Consider the following 22,100-nt stretch of genomic DNA (forward strand, 5'->3'; position numbering starts at 1 on the left):
TGTTTTATCAAGCTTTTCCTGCCCAGTGTGCTTGCTGCCGTTATTTCACCGGTAAACACTTTTCCGGCAGCTTCCAAACTTTTTGATCCAAATCAAAATCAGGTGCAGTCCGAGGCATCGGAATTGAAACAGCGATTGCACCCCAAACAACCCCAAAGCCCTGTAAGAATGTACTATATAGCAGCGCCTTTTGCCCATCTTCAGCCTAAGCCACACAAACGCAGACCAAAAAGAAAAATCATGAGTGACAAGAAACAACAAATCTCTCGGGGGCCAGTAATACAATGTGGGTGACACTTGGTTAAATCGCAGACTTTCTCCGAATCTTTTAGGAGTTTGAACACGATGAAAATCCAAACCTCTTTTCAAAGCCAACTTTGGCTGACTTTCTACAGGACGGCTGCTCTGCAGCATATTCCCATATAACGCACAACCTTCTGCGCCCTTGTCATCACATAGTTGTTAGTGTGATTAGTAGGGAGAACATGTTAATTCGACCATGCATATCAGTGTATTTTAATATGACAGACAGATAATCGTGACGTGCTAGATTACAGAGCAGCTAGAGACTATTTCAGAACCGGTGAAAGGTTACTCTCGGAAAGGATGATCTGGTTAGCCTGCGGCAAGAGATCTATGTAATTCAGAGTTAACGCTCAATGTTCACGGGCCATGTCTCCTTGCATCTCAGTACTGAACAGCACAGATGTTTGGAGATAAATTTACGAAAGAAGCAGACCTTTGCAGGCAAAGATTTTCCCACTGAAGATGAGATTTTTAATTGGCTGAAGAATGGAAGTGTAGGAATTGAACGGTCTATGCTGTTGGCTAACTTTTGTTCATAGTTCACTGCCTATGCACACACCAACACTCCTCTTTGTATATACACACATATACATACAGAGATGTACCCAAGAAAGTAACTCACACAGTGTGTTCAGATATAAAGGGTTTGAACTTCATATTAGGAAGCTCTCAGAGGAGCGATAAACTTCTCTTTGGTCAGGCCACAGTATTTGATCGTATCTTTATTTTATGTTTGTCCCCACCACAATGGAGCCTGTAGGCTGAATCAAGAAATGGGATTCAGATCGTTTGATCTGACACGAGGAAACTTGCGTTTGTAATATTATAACACCCTAGAGAGAAAAAATCAGAGCACTGTTGCTGAGACAAGGAGTGTGCTTAAGTACCACTATGTTTCAATCCCCATTTGGATATAATTTAAGTCTCCTCTGGCTTACAGTAACACACTCTCCAAACTCAAGGTGTCCAAAAAGGGGATTTAATGAGGCCGAGTTTATACACTTATATAATTTAGAGGATTGGCTGTAGCAGGAAAATGACAATTGGTACATGTGTAGCGCAAAAGAGGTGAAATCCCATCCAGGGACCAAGTTGCTCATTTCTGAAGGAGCTGTCATTTCCAGCAGGGGGGACACAATGAGAGGGCCCGGAGTGATGGAGCGCTGATCTCCATCAAGGAGAGAGAACCACCTGATTAAAATGGGCCTCTTGTTCTCTCGTTACTCGATCGTCGTGTGAACTTACCTTATTTACAATTATAGGCAATGAGTGAGTTCCCCGGATTGCAATACACCTATAGCTTTGGTTTACCCCTCTTTGTTACTCACAATAAAGGAGCAAAACAAATTCTCCCAGGGACCCAACTATCTGTCTGTACGGAGACATACAGACACACGCCAAGATTCAGACAGACGCGCATGTATAGTTATATCATTGGAGATGGAACAAGCCAATGCTTATATGAAATAACTGCACTGCTGCTCCAACCAATTTAAATTACTATTGTATGCACCGGATCAAAAATAACCAGTCCCCAGAAAGCATTAGATTATTTGTTTTTATGAAATACCATATTATGGGTCTGTGTGTGTGTGTGCGTAAAAATCCGTTCCCGGGTAGATTTGACCATTCTTTTGATAATTTCCTATTTCCGGGTCAGTCTGGATCCGGGACGTTTGCACAATTAAACCGGACAGGGAGACACCTCTATCCTGAGATGTACTGTACTTGGGTTCTCCATTTTACTGTGAAATGGCACAGTGTGTTTGCTTGTGCATTTGTCTCTTTTGTCTAGTGTCTGTCATTACACAAAGCGTTTTGAAGAGCTAATTTCAAAAGACAGAAAGTATACACTTACTATAAAAGTCATTACATTAGCATGACAAGCATAAAGTTCCTACGTTATAATTTGGTTATAGATCTGAAATCTTTACTGCAAGGATGAAGACTACCGTGTACAATACGGGAGGATTTAGGAAGACTGAGGGAAAAGGTCCTTGTTTCATCAGCCTGTTGGTTGGTAATTCACTAAATGGTAAGAAATTATCTTTGTTTTTTCACCCCACCCCATGGCGAGGATCCGATCAGGAAGTCTTACAGGGAGGTCTTCTACACAACAGGTGTCTGTGCATGTGACCAAAAATTATCGGTGTCTTTCATGGTCAAGAATATCTAATCCGGAGCAATGTATATATAGCACCAGCCACGTGATAGTTAACGCGCGCAGGTAGGAAGCAAACGCTTAAATGCAGAGTGTCTTAAAAGCTGTTGTTGGCTTTCTGTGCAGATTAGAAACTCTAATAAATCCAACCTTTAAAAATAGCTTCCTCTGGGGAAGAAGAAGTGAAAATCCACTCCTAACTAACAGAGACGTGTCTCCGTATTACTTTATCACAGTAGTCTTAGAAAATACACACAGATTTAGTAGTGGCACATGTACTGCCCTGGCATGGTATCGAATATACTCCAACTTTAACATACACCGTAGAATACACAGTACACGGCAGTTTTGGCAACGTTGAGTTCTTAGACTAGCTGTCTCCCTGAAACAGAGCCTCAGCGGTACTGCCCTGATTCAACCAGCAGGTTTAAAAACCTGTTTTCAGCTTTCATTTTGCATCAGGATCAGTACGGGAACTGATTTGTTTGGTGTTCAGGAAGCGCACTACAGTTTGTGGATGCCTTCCATTTACCTTCTCTTCTTCAACCGTTTTAATGATCATCACTGACCTGTTGGTCACACCTACAGTAGCACTGTTCCTTTCGCAGGCACCTCACCGTTGGTTTCTTTTCCCCCTGCATGTGCCTGCTATTTAACACTTGCTACCTTTGTCATTAGAGTCCTAGAGTGACCCCCATGGGTATATCTGAAAGGAAGACCCTCTGCATTCCAACACTGCCTCCTTACCAAAGTAATAGCAAAGGGACCCATTCAGACACATGGACCACACTGAAGCATTAATTAGGCTGATGAAATCCATAGAAATGTATGGATTCAGCATAATCGAGTTTCTTCTGCGGACGGTAGTTAAGGAATACGTGAGCAGCTGGGAGAATAGAAAGTACTGTTAGGGTGAAGTCATGCATGTAATTGAGTATATTTAACATAACCATTTTAATGATCGGTGATTAAAAGTGCATCTACTTAAATTGTATACCTCTGCAATTTGTCCTTATCAACTTTAGAGCGTTCGCAAAGAAAAGGTCGTCACATAAATTTATAAACAAGATCCCTTACTGGCTAAGCATGACTCCAGCAGGACAGATAAACTCTCTGCTTCGGCAAAGGGGGGAGGAGGCCTTTTGCTAGAAAACAGCTACACCAGTGTGATATTAATTAATCACTGTTTTGGCCCCTTTTCTCTCCAATGCAGTCACACTATTAGAAGTGCATAATAAGTGAGTTTTCTTTCCATCCGTAATTATTTATAACAATTAGATCACTCGAAAAATCCTTGGGGTTCTTTCACGTATTAACAGTGCTGCTTCTCCGTTATTTGACAAGATTTTTAATTTTAAATAGGAGGTTTCCCCGCAAACTCTTGCCAACCATCAGGCAAGGCGATGATATGGGATTAAACGTCTCCTTCGGTTTAACTTAATAGTATCAGAGTTTACATACTGGCGCGGGGACGGGTGGGACAGACTTGGGGAAGACAGAGATGATGGGCATGTGTGTGTCTCTTTGCAGGAGATCCCCACAGCATGGGAAATTAGCAGTTGAAATCTGCCAGTGGGGACTATGTTCCACAAAGCCCACGCGTTTGGAAGGCTGAGTTTCTCTCGCTTCCCTATTCACTCTGCCCAGGCTGGAGGCAGCGAATAAATAGACTCATTGTGGAGCCTATACACAAACCGACCCAACACAGCCCACCCCACTCCCCCGCCCTTTATGCTTAAAAAGCATACAAATCTGCAATCGCTCTGCACTAAACTTTCCCTCTCACTGTACAACGCCTGTTAGAAGGAAGCGCGCGGGGCACACACACAAATATACATATAACAAGGAGGTAGGGTCCATGCTGGACAAGTTGATCCCAGACATCTACTAAAGGAAGCACGTTTTGCCTCCTGAGCGCACAGATTCGTGTCCATCTCCCTTGCCGAAGATAACGGTTTCAAAGTGGCAAGATATATTCAGACTCTTTGCTAAAGGTTGGCTTGCGGGGAGAGAAAGAGCGGTTCATTTGAGTTTATGGAGGAAAACGTAAATCACTTCCTAACACGCACACCCCTCCCAAATATAGCTGTAAGGTGAATTCCATGTGGAGACATTCCACCAAACCCAGCCCTCAGTTTCCCCAGCAGGGCCTTGCACATCAATGTATGTAACCTATAAATACTGACGAGAGGAGTCGGACCAGAGCATTATTCCGTGCAAGAGAATTTGCAGCCTTGAAAGCATATTTTTCTGCTGGCTACGGTGGCACTTAGACAGTAATGTGGGCCGTGAAACCGGGGAGATTTATATCTTTTGGAAAGTAGGACGAGCCAGATGGTAATAGCGTCATTAACAAACAAACTTGGGATGCGCAAGTGAAGCTTGAAATTGGGAAAGGGATCTGGAGAACAAAGGGGGCTGCTGTTGAGAGAAAATCCCCTCTTCTGCCGGCCAAAGCTAAGGGCACATTCTGGAGGGGCTGCTCCTACCCAGCGCTAGATAATAAACGAGGGCTTTTTCCTCCCCTGTTGTGACTGAGAAAGGGCAGAGAAAACTTTTGCAATAGGCAAATGTGGCATTTATTTATGTGTAACCCTTTGTCGTCTCAAGTGTCCCAAATGGGCCTTTAATTCAAATCCCCGGTTTGATAGGGAGGGATTGAACCTCCTAGTTTATTTTATAGAAACAAAGCGCCGCTTGTGCCAGCTGAAGTGCCGGGAGTTCAGTAATTATTGGAAAGTTGTTAATGGTTTTAAGTAAATATGAAAAGAGTCGCTTTTTTCTGAGGTGGGGAGTGGAAATACCTGTCGGATTTCTGCGGGTCGCTCTTCATTTTTTTCCCAGCATTCCTGCTATGTGGGGAAGGTCATGAAAACCAACCACCACAATAAAACACTTGTACATAATGGCAATATACAGTGCACCGGGTACAGACATCGCTTGTATTTATAGACAGTCTATAGCTGTGTTCTGTGCCATACACAGTTTATCTAAAGAGCTTTCATTCTGTATAATACTTCCAATGCCTCGTTTATTCATCCACTCACCCAGCACACCGGACTTCCACTCACAGCTTATCCGAAGTTTTGCATGAGTAAGGACTTCAGTATTTGTGAGTGTCAGTCATACATACATTACTCACCCGCAGAGATCCCACCTACACTGACACACGACAGAGTCCATCAGTACTTTATACCCCAGCCTGTACAGCCATCCACAAGGTATATTACACGGGGGGGGGAGGGAATCTCTGTTTATTGAAATATTAACGTTCTCCCCGAAAACAATGTAAATATTAAGAGGTCTTTAGGAACCCTCCCCCCTTAAGTATTAAGTTTTTTTCCCCTGAGTAGAGTTGGTGGGTATTAGATGATCAATAGTTTCGTAGATGGCTGTTAACAGCTCCTAGTTGACAGACATATGCCCAGCTCTAGATTTTTTTTTAATGTACTAGAGATCTTTAAAAGCCCCGAGGACTTACCCTTAAGGCATTATTCAAAGAAAAAAAAGCTGAGACTGGCGGTTCGTCACAGGCAATTGTAAAGGGTTTCAAAGGGCCGATCAAACGAGTTGGAGAGTAATCTACATTAAAGCCCGGATGGCAGTGTTACAACATGCACCTGCAGGGTATTTGCTATCCGTGCCCCTTACAGAGCTACAAATCACCATTAGAGAAAGCTGCTTAAGCTTCCTCCTTGCTTCTAGAAAGACTTACTCGGGCTACTTCACTTTGATATTTATACATCTTGTTATTGATAAGTACGTTAAAAAAATCCCCCTCCCCCTCGAAGTATTCCTAGGCACTCGCAGGCATCCTGCAGAACTCTTGTAAATATGGGTATTTACTGCAGGACTTAAACCTCTCCTAGCCAGGTACATATGCGTATGACTCTAACATAGGGAATCGATTTGCTCCAATCTGCTTTGCAGAAGCTTCTGGCTCACTTTGGCTAGCGTGTGGCGTTGTTGTCTTTCCACTTGATTTGCGTTACACTGAGCTGCACCTTGACTCTGGAGAAACTGGGGAAGGGAAGAGATGGTAAATGATAAAAGACAAATCACACTGAACAAACTGTGTGTGTGTGAGAGAGAGAGAGAGAAGTGCGTGGAAAATAATGGCTATAGGAACAATAAAAGCGACAAGAGCTTGCTAGATGCCAAGATACGCACATTTATTCGCAGTTTAATGCAACAGAACCTATCAGTAAATCGGCTCTCTGCTCTCCGCACCCGGTGTAACCGAGGAGACAAGGCAGCGGAGGACGTATCGGAACGTTAAATGTCCGGCCGGATTTTCTCACAGTTGCGGGAGGCGCAAATATGGAAATTAGCTCATTATGGAGAGGGAGTGGCAGCCAGGAGTCCCCCTCCGCTACCCCCCAGCCCTGGATCATCGAAGTATGAAATAAACAAACTAATGGCACAGAGCACCCACTGCAGCCAAAAAAAAAATAAATAGATTTTAGATTTCAATGAGTATTTAGTCTTGTTTGTGTCTTGGTAAATGATCATTAGTTTTAGCAGTGCCGCAATGGTTACTGGGCTATTAACCATTTGCGTGCTAGCAGGGACCTCATGGCTGTTCACAAGTTATCTGGAGAGCAAAGGGGACTCAGCCAGTACACATTAAAAAACAAAAAACAGAACAAACCGCACTTGGCTCCGCAAGTCTATTTTTCAATTTTAAGCTCTGCATTCAGCTCCCATTTTCTAGCCCTGATCCAAAATTAGCAGCATTTCCCCCCAGTTTCTGTCAACTGAGGAAAGCAGAGTGGCGAAACAAAAACACCAACCAGGGAAAGTGATTAACACGTTAGCAAAAAAAGACAACATTCAAAGTGCATCGTGAATCGAGTTAAATGAGCGTTAGAATGCACAGTGCATCTGAACTTTGGTTCTAGGGACTCCGAGTGCTGCTAGCTTTGTTTGTTTGCTGTCTTTTTGATACTTTAAACGGAGTGGATTTTGGTGAGGAAATCTGGTGGCAAGCGTGAGGAAGAATAGCACTCTAGTTAACTGTGACGATTTATTTGAAACGTATTCAGCACGCCGATTGGTGTGGCTGGCTTGGTTTTGCCTACAAGCCAATAGTTTGTTGGAAAAACAAAACGCGATGGCACCAAAGACTGTTTGGGGACCCTTCCTGCAGTGTGCAGGTGACAGCTCCCCTAGGCTGGTCGAGTGAGTGGTAAACATGTGGTGCTGAAATTTAAAACAAGTGTCCTTCCTGTCTTGATACATAAGCGGATTTCGCTGCAGTTATTCTGATCGCTTGTTATGTCAAAATTTGCAAACAAAAGGAGGCAAAATATTCTGGACTCTGTATCTTTGCTCCCTGTGCTTCCACCCTGGGATGTGGTGCACTGCGAAGAAGAATGCTATACATCACCCTTAATCTCCTGCTGACTGAACTCAATAGCGCATCAAAGCTCGCATTGTTTAAAGCTTGGGGTGAACGAACAGGACTAGGCAGAGGATTGCCAACTCCTGTTGGAGGAAAGTTTTCCAAATAAACTATTTTCGGTGGAATTACATTTCAAGCGGGGGGGGGCGATCTGTCACCCCCGACGAGCTGTTCCCAAGCAGGTAGTTGTGCCAAGCACAAAGAAACGCACACAGAAAAGCGTTGGATATGCGGTTTAACAACATTAACCTACAGCAAGTGGAAGGGAGCATGAGGTCGGCCTAGGAAGAGAAGCCACCCTCATGCCACTACTAGATGGGGCTGTGTATCTCTCCACGCAGCGCACAAGGACCCCCGCCTTTTCCATCTACTTGTTCTGGAAAGAGAATTGGGACCCATCTTGTTCCATGCAGGACTCAATCGAATTAGGGGTTTGCTTTATACTTGCAGTGACCACTTTAAGGGTGGGAACCAAGTTTCCTGTTTATATGCCTTGTCTTTGGGTGACTGGGTTATTGATTAGGTATTTTAATATAGCCTCTTTGAGGAGCCTGTAACTTTTGCACAAACTAAGCGAGGGTAAGAAAATCAAACATTCGCACTCGGCCAGTCATCAGAACCGGAACCGGTCACAGAAATGAACACAGCGCCGGCCTCTCTACCGCAGCTGGAGACAGAACAGGCATCCTGACATTTCCAAAAGAGCGTCGTGCGGAACTTGCAAACTCTCCAAACGGTTACAAAACAAATCTTCCCAGAGGCTGGGGCGCACGTTTCCTTACTGACAAACAAGGTGATATTAAACAAAAAGCAGACACAACCAAAAACCCACCCAAGGCTGGCAGGAGAGAGAACACCGATAACTGAGGCAGAATTAAAGCGACTTGAGCCAGGCACGGATTTGGTGCGCAGGCTTATGCTTTCCTGTTAAAACTGCCATATAAAGTGCTGTATAGCAACCAAGCGAAAGGGGTGTATTTACTTCGGGAAGATTTAGGTTGTTGCTAGGATGTGAGAACAAAAAATCCTCAATCAGTCTGGGAGGAGCAGGGGGAAGGGAGGGGGTTATAAGGTTTGTCACAGGGAAAAGTGCAGACATCTGCTGGAACTTCCATATCTAAGCTGTTCATTTACAGGAGCCAACTTCTGAAATCTCCACAATTAGATCTGCATTGTTCTTTCTCAACAACACTGCCGAGAAAGAAAAGGTCTTCTCTGTCGGGGCCAATCCAACGAAGCGTTTGACGTTATTAAATAATAAAGCGATTGTGATTTACATTGTTGTTCAGAAAAAAGGGCCAATTATCCACTGTTATGTTGCCATAAAGATCATATTAACTCGAATTAGTAATCAAACAATACGCTAGCGTTAAAAGTATAGGGGGGACAATGCGAGTGTTCCTGTTGCATCCTCACTTTTACTTGTAAAACCAGCAGCAAAAATACACTTGAAAGATGCGCAGAAGCTTCTGACTAAAAACAACAAAAAGCCAGAGAGGGACCAACGTGTGTGATTAATGGTCTCCTGTGTTGATGGTTTCCAATTAATTCAAAGGCACCCAAATCTCATATTGATTTCCAGTTTACAACTGTTTTATGAGTTAATTCATCCTCCTAAGTAATATCAAAGAGACGTATTCTACCATGGTTTGTGTGCAGTCTGGCTCTATGGATTTTTTTTAAGACCTGCAATGACTTTAAAAGACCTTTGTTTTCAAACCAACCATCAGCCCAAATACAACCAAAATGTAAATCCAGACGCTTCCTTGCACTCGAGTAAATTTACTCTTCCATGATCAAATAATTATTTTTATTAAGGCCGTTATTAGGTTTATAACTCGTTCCCCACTTAAATTTGTGCAACCAACCAAGGTAATCTAAATAGGTTTGACTTCCCCCATGGGCACAGAATGTAAGCATTAATAAGAAGGATTAATTATGGGTGTGTATCCATAGGACACAACGGCTATCAAGCAGCACTGGGGGGAAAGAAAGTGGACAACTATAGCTGGGAAGCCTGAATCCTGGAGCAGCAGTAGTTTGCACGTCCTTGTCGCAGATTGTATTTGACACCAGACGCAGAAAATAGTCCGCAAAAGTAATGGCGCCCTAACGCAAATCGACCATTTTTTTAAACAGCCACGGTTGGGTAAAGTTGATGGTCTAAAGAGTTTCAGCTTGTTGGCAGTAAATAAAGCACACAGTAGCGGGTGCTTCGGGGAGCAGTCGGAGACCACAAAAACAAAAATCCACCCTGCGAGACGATCAGTAATCTGTTTTTTAAAATATCGGTACTACCTTTCCTTTTACATGTACCCAAGAGCTATTCCCCTGTGATAAGGATGACAAGATTTGACCCCTGAAAAGAAGTAAGTCACTTATTAGAATCTGATCTTCCCCCTCCCTCCATGCAATTTATTGCAAACACATTTTGTTATCAGTCTGGGGGGGAAGGGGAGGGAGGGAGAGAGAAGAAAAAACTAGCTTACTTAGAATTCAGTGATATCTGGTTAGCTGTCAAATCCCCTGTTTAACAGTATTCAGCCAAAGAATGGCTTTGCAAAGTGCTCCAGAAGCTGATGCTATTTGTTACCACGATTTACAAAAAAAAAAAAAGTTTTACAGTGACATGTTTTTTTATAAGCAAACACAGAGCAATTTGCCTCAGCGCAATGCATCAGCAAGTATATCCAAAAGCGTCTAATCTACTTCTTGCTGGAGCAGCGCAAGAGAAATCAGCAAACACTAACGAGGAAACGGAGTTCCCAGGGACCTTATAAAAATACCTTCTCATTGACTTCCCCCGGATCGGAGGGCTAATATTATATGTCATAGGAGAGGGAACAAAAGCGATCCGACCCGCTTGCTGCAGAGTTAGCTCTTATTCGTTGCATTATTCGGAGGAGTATTTGAGTAACCAAATGCAACCATCTAGCTTCTTACAAGCAGATTGTCAAGAGGGAAACAAGCCAGGAAAAACCAGCCCGTGCCGGGTTAGTATGAGGGGAAACTTTTTTTATCCTTGCATAAAAATAATTTATTAAGCCAAAATAGGAGCCAGGTTATCTCTAAACGGGATTAATAGGAGTTCCTGGATAGGATTAGACCATCTCATCCATTAAGAACGGTGTCTCTTCCCCCCTCCCCCCTCCCTTTATTCTTATTAAAAAATAAATCTTTCCCTATTAACAGCACTTGGAAACGGCGTTTTCTTAATCGAGTGTGATGCAACTGATGCTCTGTCTTGCCATAAAAGGGGACCCATTTTCAACCTGTGATTAAAACATATCTGCCTGCCTAGAGAGCCCAGGAGATTCAAATGTTGGTCCGGAGTCAGCAATGTTCATTACAAGCGAACCTAACTAGCGCTACTGTATAGCCACTTTGTGAACTCAGGGCTGTGGAAAGGGCGGGGGGGGAGGTATGAAAGTGTGAGCTGATGCCATGCTGGCTGGCAGTGTGTGGTCTATTGTAGGGAATGTGCTTTTTCCACTGAACAGAGAGCCCCCCCCCCTTCCTTCCCCCCAGCACTACTGCACCTGCACTGGATCAGGGAGCTGCTGCCATTCACCACATCAACACAGAAGACATCTCTGACAGCACTCAATTCATTACATTTCTTCCTGCTTTTCAAACCAACACACACACACAAAATGAGTATTGCCAATCAGGAACGGGGAGGGGGGGGATTTTACCATACTTTATATTTGCCACTCATTTGGGATTTCATTCCTCAGAAAACTCACTTCTCAACTAGTTACAACTTTTTAAGGTAAAGGAATCGCCCGACTAAGCATTAGGCACAACTGCGCCACGTTTCTCCTCTCTCCCCGAATGCACAGATTACAACTCAAGGACGTGAAGTAAAATAAAACTTTGGGTCGAGACTCTCAGGCAGCAGAAAGTTAATCGAGAAAGCAGGTGATTTATATCCGCCCAAGGGAAAGAGCTGCAGATTTATTCATAATTCGTGAAGCAAAGCAGCCTCATTTGAGAGGGGAGGAAAAACCCACCCAACCAGATGAAAGTGTTCCTAAGCATTTGAAACAATTTTGTCACAGTGCAGAATGTTCCCATCTATTCCTTTGGCTTCCCCCCCCCCGCCCCCGTACAAGATTTAAGAATGACTACGAACTATTTAATACCTGAACCGTCAATAAATGTGTAGAGAAGCTGGGGGAAGATAACATTTAATCTGTCCAGTAAAAAGTTATGCAAGGTAAAAAACTCTCATGCAGAGACTTAAATTGGAGTGTGTGATTTTTATTTCTTAAAAATCCATTTTCCAAGTGCATTTGGAAGAAAGAGAGAAAAATCCTCAGGATTTTAGCTTCGAGTATAACTGTACTGAATCTGGGCGTCAACTCAATGCAATGACTCCAGCGATTAAAAACCGTGATAATTCTGATTATTTGAACCCAATTTGAAATAAAATCGGAAATACTGATTTGAAAGAGCTCTTATATCATAGCTTCACCAACCTTTTGTATACTGATTTCCAATTTTTTTTTAAATCTCAAAACACGTTTTATTTTCAACTGAAAGGGATATTTTTCTCCCAACACATTTTTAATCTATCGCTGGCAAATGCAAAGAGCCACGTGCATTTTTCCACGGTTTTGAAGTATCATATGCCCTAGCTGAAATTCTTAATAAAAAAAAATAAGTTAAAAGGAGCTCTGGCCTACCTTATCGGTATGAGAAAATCCGATTGTCTTGTTTCAGATTTAATGTCTATATTATAAATAATTAAGATCCTGTCATTTCAAAAGTCCCTTAACTGAATATTCATTGGTTTCTTCTGAACACTGAAATCAAGTAAGATGTGTGCCTTTTGATTTACTTTTAATTTGACTGGAGAGTCAGACCTAAATTGGTCTATGTTCCTGTATTTATATAGACCTTCCCGAAGTCCAGACTCGAACTCCGAGAAGGCAAGATCGCTTTTTAAGCTGAAACTGATAATTTCATAACTGATTCCCATTCAATCTGGCGCCGGTGACGTCACGGGGGTATTAGCATACTAGGAGAGGATGAAGCCAGTGTGGCTGCAGTTGATAAGGCCCCTCCTGAGGAATTCGCTGCTTGTTTTAATACATGAATTATTTCTCTGTCTTCCGCAAGGTTTGCAATTTGTAAGAGCTTAAAGGAACCATCATTTCAAGAAATGCCAAAAAGACACGTTTAGGAGCTTCCTACGTGGCAAAATGCGCCCAGAACAGCAGCACTAGAGCTGGTGATAGCCCAGGGAAGAGGCTATTTCTTGCTGTACTGTTTGTCTAGCGTATAGCACAGAGGTTTGTTATGCACGTTATATCAGGCCTAAGTTTACATAGCATAGAATCGATGTGGGGTTTGAAAGCGTTACCAGGTCTATTTCAAACTAACACGCTCAGGGGCCTGACCCTACAAATCCTTACTCACCCGAGTAGGATTTAGTCCCCCGGCCAGCCCTTCTGGACCCCATGGGACTCTTCGCCTAAGAAAGAGCCACTCACATAAGGGTTTTCAGGATCGGGCCCATACGCTGGAGGATCTCGTGTGCTTGTGGCTCCCCCTCCAAACAAGCCTATCAGACTTCCATCTCCCACACGTGTTAAGATGTCGTTTGCTATCCAATGCCGAGCGGGACGCTATTAATCAAGAATTTATGCAAAGGCGCCCACATTATGTCAGCAGAATTAATGAAGTGAAGCTTAAAAAACTGATAAATGTTCGGCCAATCTGATCAGAGAGTCAGTCAGAACGTGTGTGGCTCTTTTCAATACTCACCAGACGGAAATAGACCAGAGGAAGGGGAAAGCCCTGACTGCAAAGCCCTGTTGCTACCTGTGATTTTTAAAAGCACCATTCAGGATCTCTGTGGATCTGCTGCCATGGGATGGGGTGGGGGGGGAGGATCACCTTCCCTGCTAAGGGGCCACCAGGGAATGAAAAAAAAACTTCAGCGGGTGTTGTACACGGCTGGGGACGAGGTAGCGCACCGGGTGCTTAACTCGACTTGAATGCATGTGTAATAACGTTGGGAAAAGACTTCACACTTAATTCAGCAGAATGTAAATCCAAGGATGCTCCGGGCCAGCTCCCAGGCTGTTGCCAGCAGGCACCCCACCTGGTGCAGGCATGGGGATCTCGGTGCGCAGGGTTTGCTAGGACACGCTCTGAGTATCGGGCACTTGCTTTGGGTTTTGCCTGGAGTCTCCAACCAGCGGCCCTGCCTAGGCCACTGACGTCAGCTGCAACTGGTCCTACCGACTCTGCAGCTAAACTCACCCCAGCTCCCAGCTGCTGCTTTTGAATAATCCCCCCCCCGCCCCGGCTGGTTATTACAGACCTACGCGCCCGAATATGCACGACAGAGAAAACGCACAAACATACGGGCTGAGATCTCTCTTTCTCTCTCTCTCTCACACACACGTTATGCAGATACATCATATACTCACACATTAACATGGGTAGGTGGAAAATGCCATTCATCAGTATTTAGTTATTAGTAGACGCTCCAGTAAAGATTCACCCCCTAAAATAGGTGGATTAGGAGTTTTCAAACAATCGCCTTTCAAATAGAAAAGAAACATAAATCACTCCAAACCTAAAATGCTGCCCTCGTTTCTACTTGATTTCATTCGAGGAGAGAAATATGAAGGCTCGAAAGAGCTGTAAGAACTCTTCCAACGGCGAGTGATCCTGAAACGCAATATCTCGCGATTGTTTTTCCATTCGCACTTCATGCACTGCAAGATAACTCACTAATATAAAATCCTAACCGGGTCACTTTAGATCTAGCTTACTCGAACGATTATCCTCAAAACGGTGATCACATCTTAAACCTCTCCTCTTTTTAAACACGGTCATAAAAAGGCCCTAACGATGCAGATTTAAATGTACCGAGAAGGAAAAAAAAAATCTGTATAATATAAGAACGCTTCCCACATAAAACAAATTTGGAAATTGATTACTCTATAGATGTTTCTAAATTGTAATGATTTTTTTTTTAGCGTGTTGTCTCTCCCCACTACACACACACAAACGCAAGGTATGTTGAAACACACTACAATTTGCGGTATATTCGGAAAGCACACAGCTAAAATTCACTCTGAAAGGTTTTTGCAACGTCTACCTCTTCTACTTGAAGTGTACAGCACCTGTAAGCAAAAATAATCATCTGGGCTTGTGAATTTAGAGAGAGAGAGAGAGAGAGAGAGACTGCTACACATGAAATATACAAGGTGAAATTAACCAGGAATATTCTTCAGGTACAAACCGAACAGTGCGCGACGGATATCAAAAAGAAAGGGGTTAGCTTTTTCCGTGGCATTTTGACTTGCTGTGCCACAGAAAAATATGTAATTTCTAGCATTTCATTTTTTTTAAAAGGCTGAAAACAACAACTCACTTCCGTGCTGCACCGCCTTGTCAAGTGGACTTGGTTCCTCAAAAGTAAAATATGACCAACTCTTGAAATTCCCCGGGCATCATCAGAAAAGCTGGTTTTAATTACCAAAACTAAAATAGCTGTGGTGCTAACGAGCAGGCGATCAACCCGCAATCAAACTTCAATCTCTGAGCAGTTAGCTATAAACTGTCAGCAATTGAAAAATAAACCTGGTGCACACAAAGGCTCTGTTTAATTTTCGTGTTGTAATGGCTCTAAATGAGGACCCCATCACTATGCAGTTAAGCGGTATTGCATGTCCCCCTGAGGCGTTGATCAGTTCTTTTTAATGTGAGAAAACTGGCAGCTCGAAACCCGTCAATGGAGCTCCCACAACAAAAGTCCTGAAAAGCTGAATGAATTGGGTTTGTAATTACTGCTTCCCGCTCCCCCCTTGCAGCTTATCTCATCCATTCAACATATATTATTGTCACCTAATCTCGCTCTCAACAATTTTTTAGTATCTTCTTCGGCGGACATGTTTGTGGCAGAAATTAAACCAAATGCAATTTAAAAAAAAAACTCTCACAGCAACAAAAATGTGGAAACGAATGTGTCAGGGTCAGCTTTAAAAAAATCACAGGACTAGGATTTCCTGCAGTCTAAATTGTAGCATTTTGAATACATCATTGCAAACCTCCTATGCTGCTCAGCATGCTCTAGATTTTAATATTTGAGTTAGATCAGGAGTGAAATAAATGAAGAGTATCTAATCACACCTATCGCCATGGGCCCCTTTCTTTCGTAATATATAGTGTTTAAATGGCTGAGCTATCTACATCCTATTCTAAAGACAGCTATACAGATCTCTTCTCGCATGTTAGACATAAAGAGATATTACTGTTGTGATGCGATACATTGTGATGATCATACGCAGCCCTTGTTCTCTGACAAGAGCAATGGGCACCTTAAAGAAAAATATGTTTTCTGTCAAGAAATGTCATGGGAAAAGACAGCCGTTTTCCCACTTGGCGGGCCTTCCCTATTTGTGTATTTAAATCGCAAGGCCTTGCTGATGGGAAAGATTTTCCCGAGGGTTCCTACTGTAAGAATTTGTCGGTTGTAGAAATAACTACAGCTATTACAACCCAATCTACTAACAGTCTAAATAATTAATTGAACCATTGCTCTCTGACCCTTAGAAAGTCCAGTAGGGACCCGTTTGTAGTAATAACACCCCCGAATGAGCCCTTGTCAAATATTCATTTAGTGGTTAATGTGAGCCATTTCCCCCGGGGACAGTCGGTAATACCAGCTTCCCAGCCTTGGCAAGAAACCCTGCTAATCTACTTCTCCAGTTCAGCAAAATATTTTAGCACCCCTTCCATAAAATGTTGTAAAAAGAAAAAAAAAATCACCGGGGAAACTATAATCTTATCCTTGGGTTCATTTCTGCTCTGTGTCAGGTTAGTGAAACATTACAAAAACACTCTTTGACCGAGCACCAAGGGTGCTTTAAAGAGCACATATAAATTCAGAGGTGAGTGAATACACCGAGAAACTGAGTATCAAAATATAACTGGTAATCAAAGTAAAAAAAAAAATACTGGTACTACTTACTGCATATTTCAGCTAGAATAAATGATAGCCTCGGGTAATATTTTAGTAGAAACAAATCATGTGCGTGTTTAATGTGTTGAACTGGAAATTAGCAATAGTCAATACCATTTTTCTAAGTAGTAATTTAAAAATAAACTCATTTAGCTTTACATACAAAACGTTTTTTTTGGTATACACTTATCTATCTGTATATTATCCAGAATCATTCAAAGAGAGATCAGACTTTCTTAAAAAAAATCTTTACATCATATACCAAAATATAAGTTTAAGCAATTTGTCAATATATAAAAAGTTGCTGAATTCACTTAGCATTCACATGTGGCGTAGTGTCTTTTGTTTACTTGCATTACCTCGCCTTCTGTGTGCATTTAAAAAAAAGCACAACATTTCAAACTACCCCCCTCGAATATTTCTGTTAGCACTTCAAAAAGCGCCCATATTGTATTGCTGTTAATTGGCTAAGATTCACAGTACTTTTTTAAATGAATTGCGATATCGATTGGGTTTTTATTCAAAGTTCTCTTTTATTCAGACGCGTAAGCGAAAGCGGGGAAATGTACTTGTTACCACGTGAATAATCCCTAGATGCATTACAAATGTTGGGCAACTCTGGTAAATTATTTTAGTCTTTGCACTGAGAAAGAAGAAGGGGTGGGCGGGGGGGGGAGAGTTTTGTAATCTGGAATAATAGCTGTCCTACCAAGTACAGCATGGTGCAAGAAATATAAGAAAAGGGAGCAAACAGATCTAAAATACATAAACAGGGATCAAAGCTCCACATCTTCTAGGCTGCAATTGTAGTTTTCATTTGGGCAGGCAGGGAAAAGTGTGGAGGCCAGAATAATTTAAGATAGATCACTACCACATCAAAGCCAGTCACCCCAGTAACCCCCTTTTCTGAGCTGAAGTGAAATCCAGCAACCAACACTCAAATGCGGTACAGATAGATTTAAAAACACCTGACGCACAGAGACACAGACACAAATAGAATTATAGCTTGTTCAATCCACTGTCTGCTTAGCTAAGACACTAAACTCTTTCCTCGCAATGTATAACGTGTTCTCATGGGGGGAAAAACGCATATACTGGTGAATCACTGTAGTTTAAACAATCCATTTTTAATCTATTTTTATTTTAATCTTTCTTATTCCCGAGGTAGACTTGTGCGTATCTAAGGGACACATCTCCAGTGTTAATAGTTAATATTAAACGCTTGGGCTTTTTAAAAAACAACAACAACAGACTTAAGTTTTCACGTATGTGCTGCCCTGAATAACATGCCTAGTGCTCTACTGCCCAACTTTACTGCACTTTGCACACGAGAAGTTATTACCCTATTTTGCTCTACAGACAGATTACCCCCCACTACTGGGGCCAGAGATCTGGATAGCTCAGAAGCATAATCATTGGCATCTGCAATTGCGAATAGAACGGTGGTACAAAGTAAAAATCTACCTCCGAGAGATGGCTGTGCTCTTCTTTTATTTGGCTGGCGCGAACGCTTCTCTTTGGGGTTTGTTATCATCTGCAGAGATTGTCCGAATTTGGGCTACACCGCGCTGGCAAGTTAAGAACTAGGATTCAAGAAACAGCTGTGATATAGCGTGAAAGTCTTTGGCGTCTGAGTTTGTTTTTTAATCTCTCTCCCCCACCCCCAACCACACATCACACACCCATTCTACTCTGGAAAAACAGAGGAGCGGAAAGTTGAAGAAGCTACAAGCAAAGATTAAAAAAAAAAAAAAAAAAACCTCGTCAGTGCAACCTTCATAAATTCTAGTTGCAGTTTTCTTGCTATTATATTAGCATCCTCAGGCAATTAAAGTAAAATACCCTCCTCCTATATACACTGTATTCCCAAAAGAAGAATGCACGGGTTATAAAACAACTCAAAAGAGCAACGACTCCTTGTTGCCTTTTCAGTCCCCCTAATTATGCTACTACTTTCCATTTAACTTTAAATCTATCACAAGACTCCTGTTCTGACCACAGCCCTTTGATGGCAACAAGTGGTCTGAACCAGCAAAGTGCCCAAACGCTCTTTTACCCCTTCTTAAAGGGGTGGCATTTACACATTGTAAGTTGCAACTTTACATGTTTTAAATCCAAAAGGCGCAATTCAGTTGGTCAGACCTAGCTATGTAATGAAAGCTATTTCGTTTTACAAATAAAGGCCTATATTTTCATTTATCTATATTGCTAGATTATTTATAATACTAAATTGACCACAGTGACATCTTAAATTGCACGGATCCTTAACAAAAACAACACCATTTTGCATTACAAAAATAAATCCAAGACTCCAACGTAACTTCAGTGTCCATATGTTGAAAATTTATTTATCTCAAACTGTGCATAATGGAATAAAAACTTAAGTTGAATATGTACCTGTTATAAGGATGGTATTAGTTCAAATATATACATGGACTGCCGGCAGACTGATTTCAAATAATACAGAGCCGAATCTTTAAAATACAACTACGGAAAATTAGAAAAAAGAACTTAAAATATCATCACAATAAATTTACAGAAATATTACAAACCATAAGAAAATATTTCAAAACACAGTAATTTTAGGGTTTTTTGTTTTTGTTTTTAAATCTGAACAGGATGACGTTTGGAAACAAAAAAGCTATTATAAATTAGCAAATGGTGTGTGAACCTGCATGGCAATTTCTGCTTTTTAACAATAAGTAAAAAACAAAACCAAAAAAGTACAATCTAAACTCTTGCCCTTTTATAGCAAAACAATTCAGTGGTTTTGCAAGTATTTAGCCTACCCTTTTTTGCCTTTTGTACAATTTCTAAAACAATTAAAATGTCCAAATTTTGTAAAATAATATCCACTCTTTCTCCAGCTGCTATAAATTCAGCTGCAGTTATCACAATGCTCGAAGTAGACGGTTTTTATTTTTACATTTTGTTTGTTTTTATTAATTGGCAAATTCTCAAGTTTTTTTTTCTATCTAAACAATGGACATTCTGATTGCCATGTTTATTTTGATAAATACTGTACAAAAGTTGCTTGCAAATATTCAAACATTTTTTTCTCGTCGCTTTTTGAGACTAGCTCTAAATATTATTGGTAAAGACTTCTGCAAACTTTCTGCAAAGTTCCTACCGTTTCACTAGAACTTTTTAAAAGTTTTGTGTAGTTTCTTCCCCTCCAGAGCTATACAAGTTCCTTGTTGGTTTTCTGTATGCCCTCCCCAGTTTTCTCTGTACAAAAATAGTCCAAAAAAAAGTCCAGAATCTCTAATAAAAGTGTTTTGTTTGTTTCTTTGTGTTGTGTAGTTTTCCTCCCCCCCCAACCCTTTTGTCTTACATATGTGATAGAGGAAGTGTGCCATTAATGGCTGTACCAGGAACAGGTGCACTCTGGTAGTGTTGGGACATATGAAGTCTGCTTGGGGCAGCTGGTTCTGGTACTTCAGCACCTGGTAGATACATGCTGATCATGTCCCGAAGGTCCCCAGCTTGGCATGGAGCCCTTGAATGGGAAGACGAAGTGACTACGGGGGGACTCGAGCTGGACTCCGTCTTGACCACCGAGCCCATGGATCCCAGGGCCATCCCCGGGGTCCCTTGCTGGGAGTAAGACATGCTGTAGGTGGGCGATCCGTTCATATAAGTCTGCGAGCTGGTCATGGAGTTATACTGCAGGGCGCTCACGTCGTAGCGGTGCATGGGCTGCATCTGAGCCGCGTTGTGAGCGTTCAAGCCCGGGTGCTGTGGGTAGCCGAGCTGCTCTTGCATCATCCCATAGCCTCCGTTGGTCCAGCCGTTCATGTGAGCATAACTGTCCATCCTCTGGTTCACCCCAGCTCCCAAGGTGGTCCCAACCCCTACCCCAGTGGTCATGGTATTGGTGCCAGGGGCCAGCAAGCCCCCGGGCAAAGTGTACTTATCCTTCTTCATGAGGGTCTTGGTTTTCCTCCGGGGTCGGTATTTATAATCCGGGTGTTCCTTCATATGCAGGGCTCGGAGCCGCTTGGCTTCGTCAATGAAAGGTCTCTTCTCCGCCTCGGATAAAAGTTTCCACTCCGCCCCGAGCCGCTTGCTGATCTCAGAGTTGTGCATCTTGGGGTTCTCTTGGGCCATCTTCCGCCGCTGGCCCCGGGACCACACCATGAACGCGTTCATGGGTCTCTTGACCCGGTCCGGGCTATTCTTCTGGTTGCTGGCGGCCGAGTTGGAGTTGCCCGTGCCTCCCCCCGAAGTTTGCTGGGGGGCGGGAGGCTTCAGCTCGGTTTCCATCATGTTGTACATTCAAACGACTCTTGCCTGGAACAAGCTTCGGCAGAGAAGCGAGGAGAAGCAGCAGCAGCAGCAGCAGCAGCCGCCACACAAAGTCCCAAGCTGGACTTTTTTTTTCTCTTCCTAGGGAGGGGTGTGGAAGGGGGGAGGGGGGCTCCCCAAAAACACACACTTAGCTCAGGATTAGAGTCTTCCTCTTCCTCTTGGCCGATGGATTAATAATAATAATAATTATTATTATTACTGGAGTCTTGGTTTAAAAAAACAACAAAACTTCTTCCTCCTTTCTCCCTTCTCCTTCTTTCTCTTTCTGTCTCTCCACCTCAGTCTTAAAGAGCCAGCAAAGTACTTTCCCCTCTTTTGCAAACACACACACTCTCTCTCCCTCTCTGCCTTGACAACTCCTGATACTTTTTTGAACAAGTTAATAGACAACCATCCATGTGATGGGGGCTTGTCAGGGAATAAATGTGTTTGCCCTGGCCAATCAGCGCGCGCCGGCTCCTCCACTGAGGACAAGTCTCTACCCCTGGTTTTGCATGAAACGGGGCGGGGGCTCGGCGCCGCCGCCGGGACGGGTCTGCGGGGGGAGGCGGGTCCACGGGCAGGCGAGGCAGCCACTAGGAAGCCTCTGGAGCTCCTCTGACAGCAACAGGTCACGCACGCCTTGGGGAGGAAGTGGGTAAACAGCATCGTTGCTACATTAAAAAAAAACAAAAACAAAACAACACACACACAAAAACTTGGTATTGACTCGGGGCTGAGGGGAAACGGGAGGGAGAAAAGCAACTGGACGGAGGCGGCCGGGTCTGGGCGTATACAGCGGTGCCAAGCTCCGCGCTCCTTCCAGAAATCGCTGAGCCCACGTCCGAAGTCCTTTCTTTTGTTTCTACACTGCAAGGAAGTTGGTCCGCTTTCCTAGGGCCCAAGGTTTGGCTGCATCCTCCGCCCCCCACCCCCCGGTCTCAGGCCTTTCT

At 42.9% G+C, this 22,100-nt stretch overlaps 1 protein-coding gene and 1 long non-coding RNA gene across 4 annotated transcripts in view; both read right to left on the bottom strand.

The window, feature by feature from the left end:
- The window catches only part of LOC116826897 (uncharacterized), a 419,533-nt gene that overhangs the window by 7,839 nt on the left and 389,594 nt on the right, over positions 1-22,100 (bottom strand). The window lies entirely within an intron of this gene.
- On the bottom strand, positions 19,179-21,569 carry SOX2 (SRY-box transcription factor 2). The gene has a single exon (XM_032783941.2). It carries the CDS (start codon positions 21,133-21,135, stop codon positions 20,188-20,190), a length of 948 nt encoding a protein of 315 aa, XP_032639832.1. The 5' UTR covers positions 21,136-21,569; the 3' UTR covers positions 19,179-20,187.

The sequence above is a fragment of the Chelonoidis abingdonii genome, chromosome 8 (genome assembly GCF_003597395.2).
Source record: "Chelonoidis abingdonii isolate Lonesome George chromosome 8, CheloAbing_2.0, whole genome shotgun sequence".
In the NCBI taxonomy this organism is placed as follows: Eukaryota; Metazoa; Chordata; order Testudines; family Testudinidae; genus Chelonoidis; species Chelonoidis abingdonii.

Excerpts from the sequence above, each read along its gene's own strand:
- SOX2 (XM_032783941.2), bottom strand. The coding sequence starts at position 21,135 with ATGTACAACATGATGGAAACCGAGCTGAAGCCTCCCGCCCCCCAGCAA.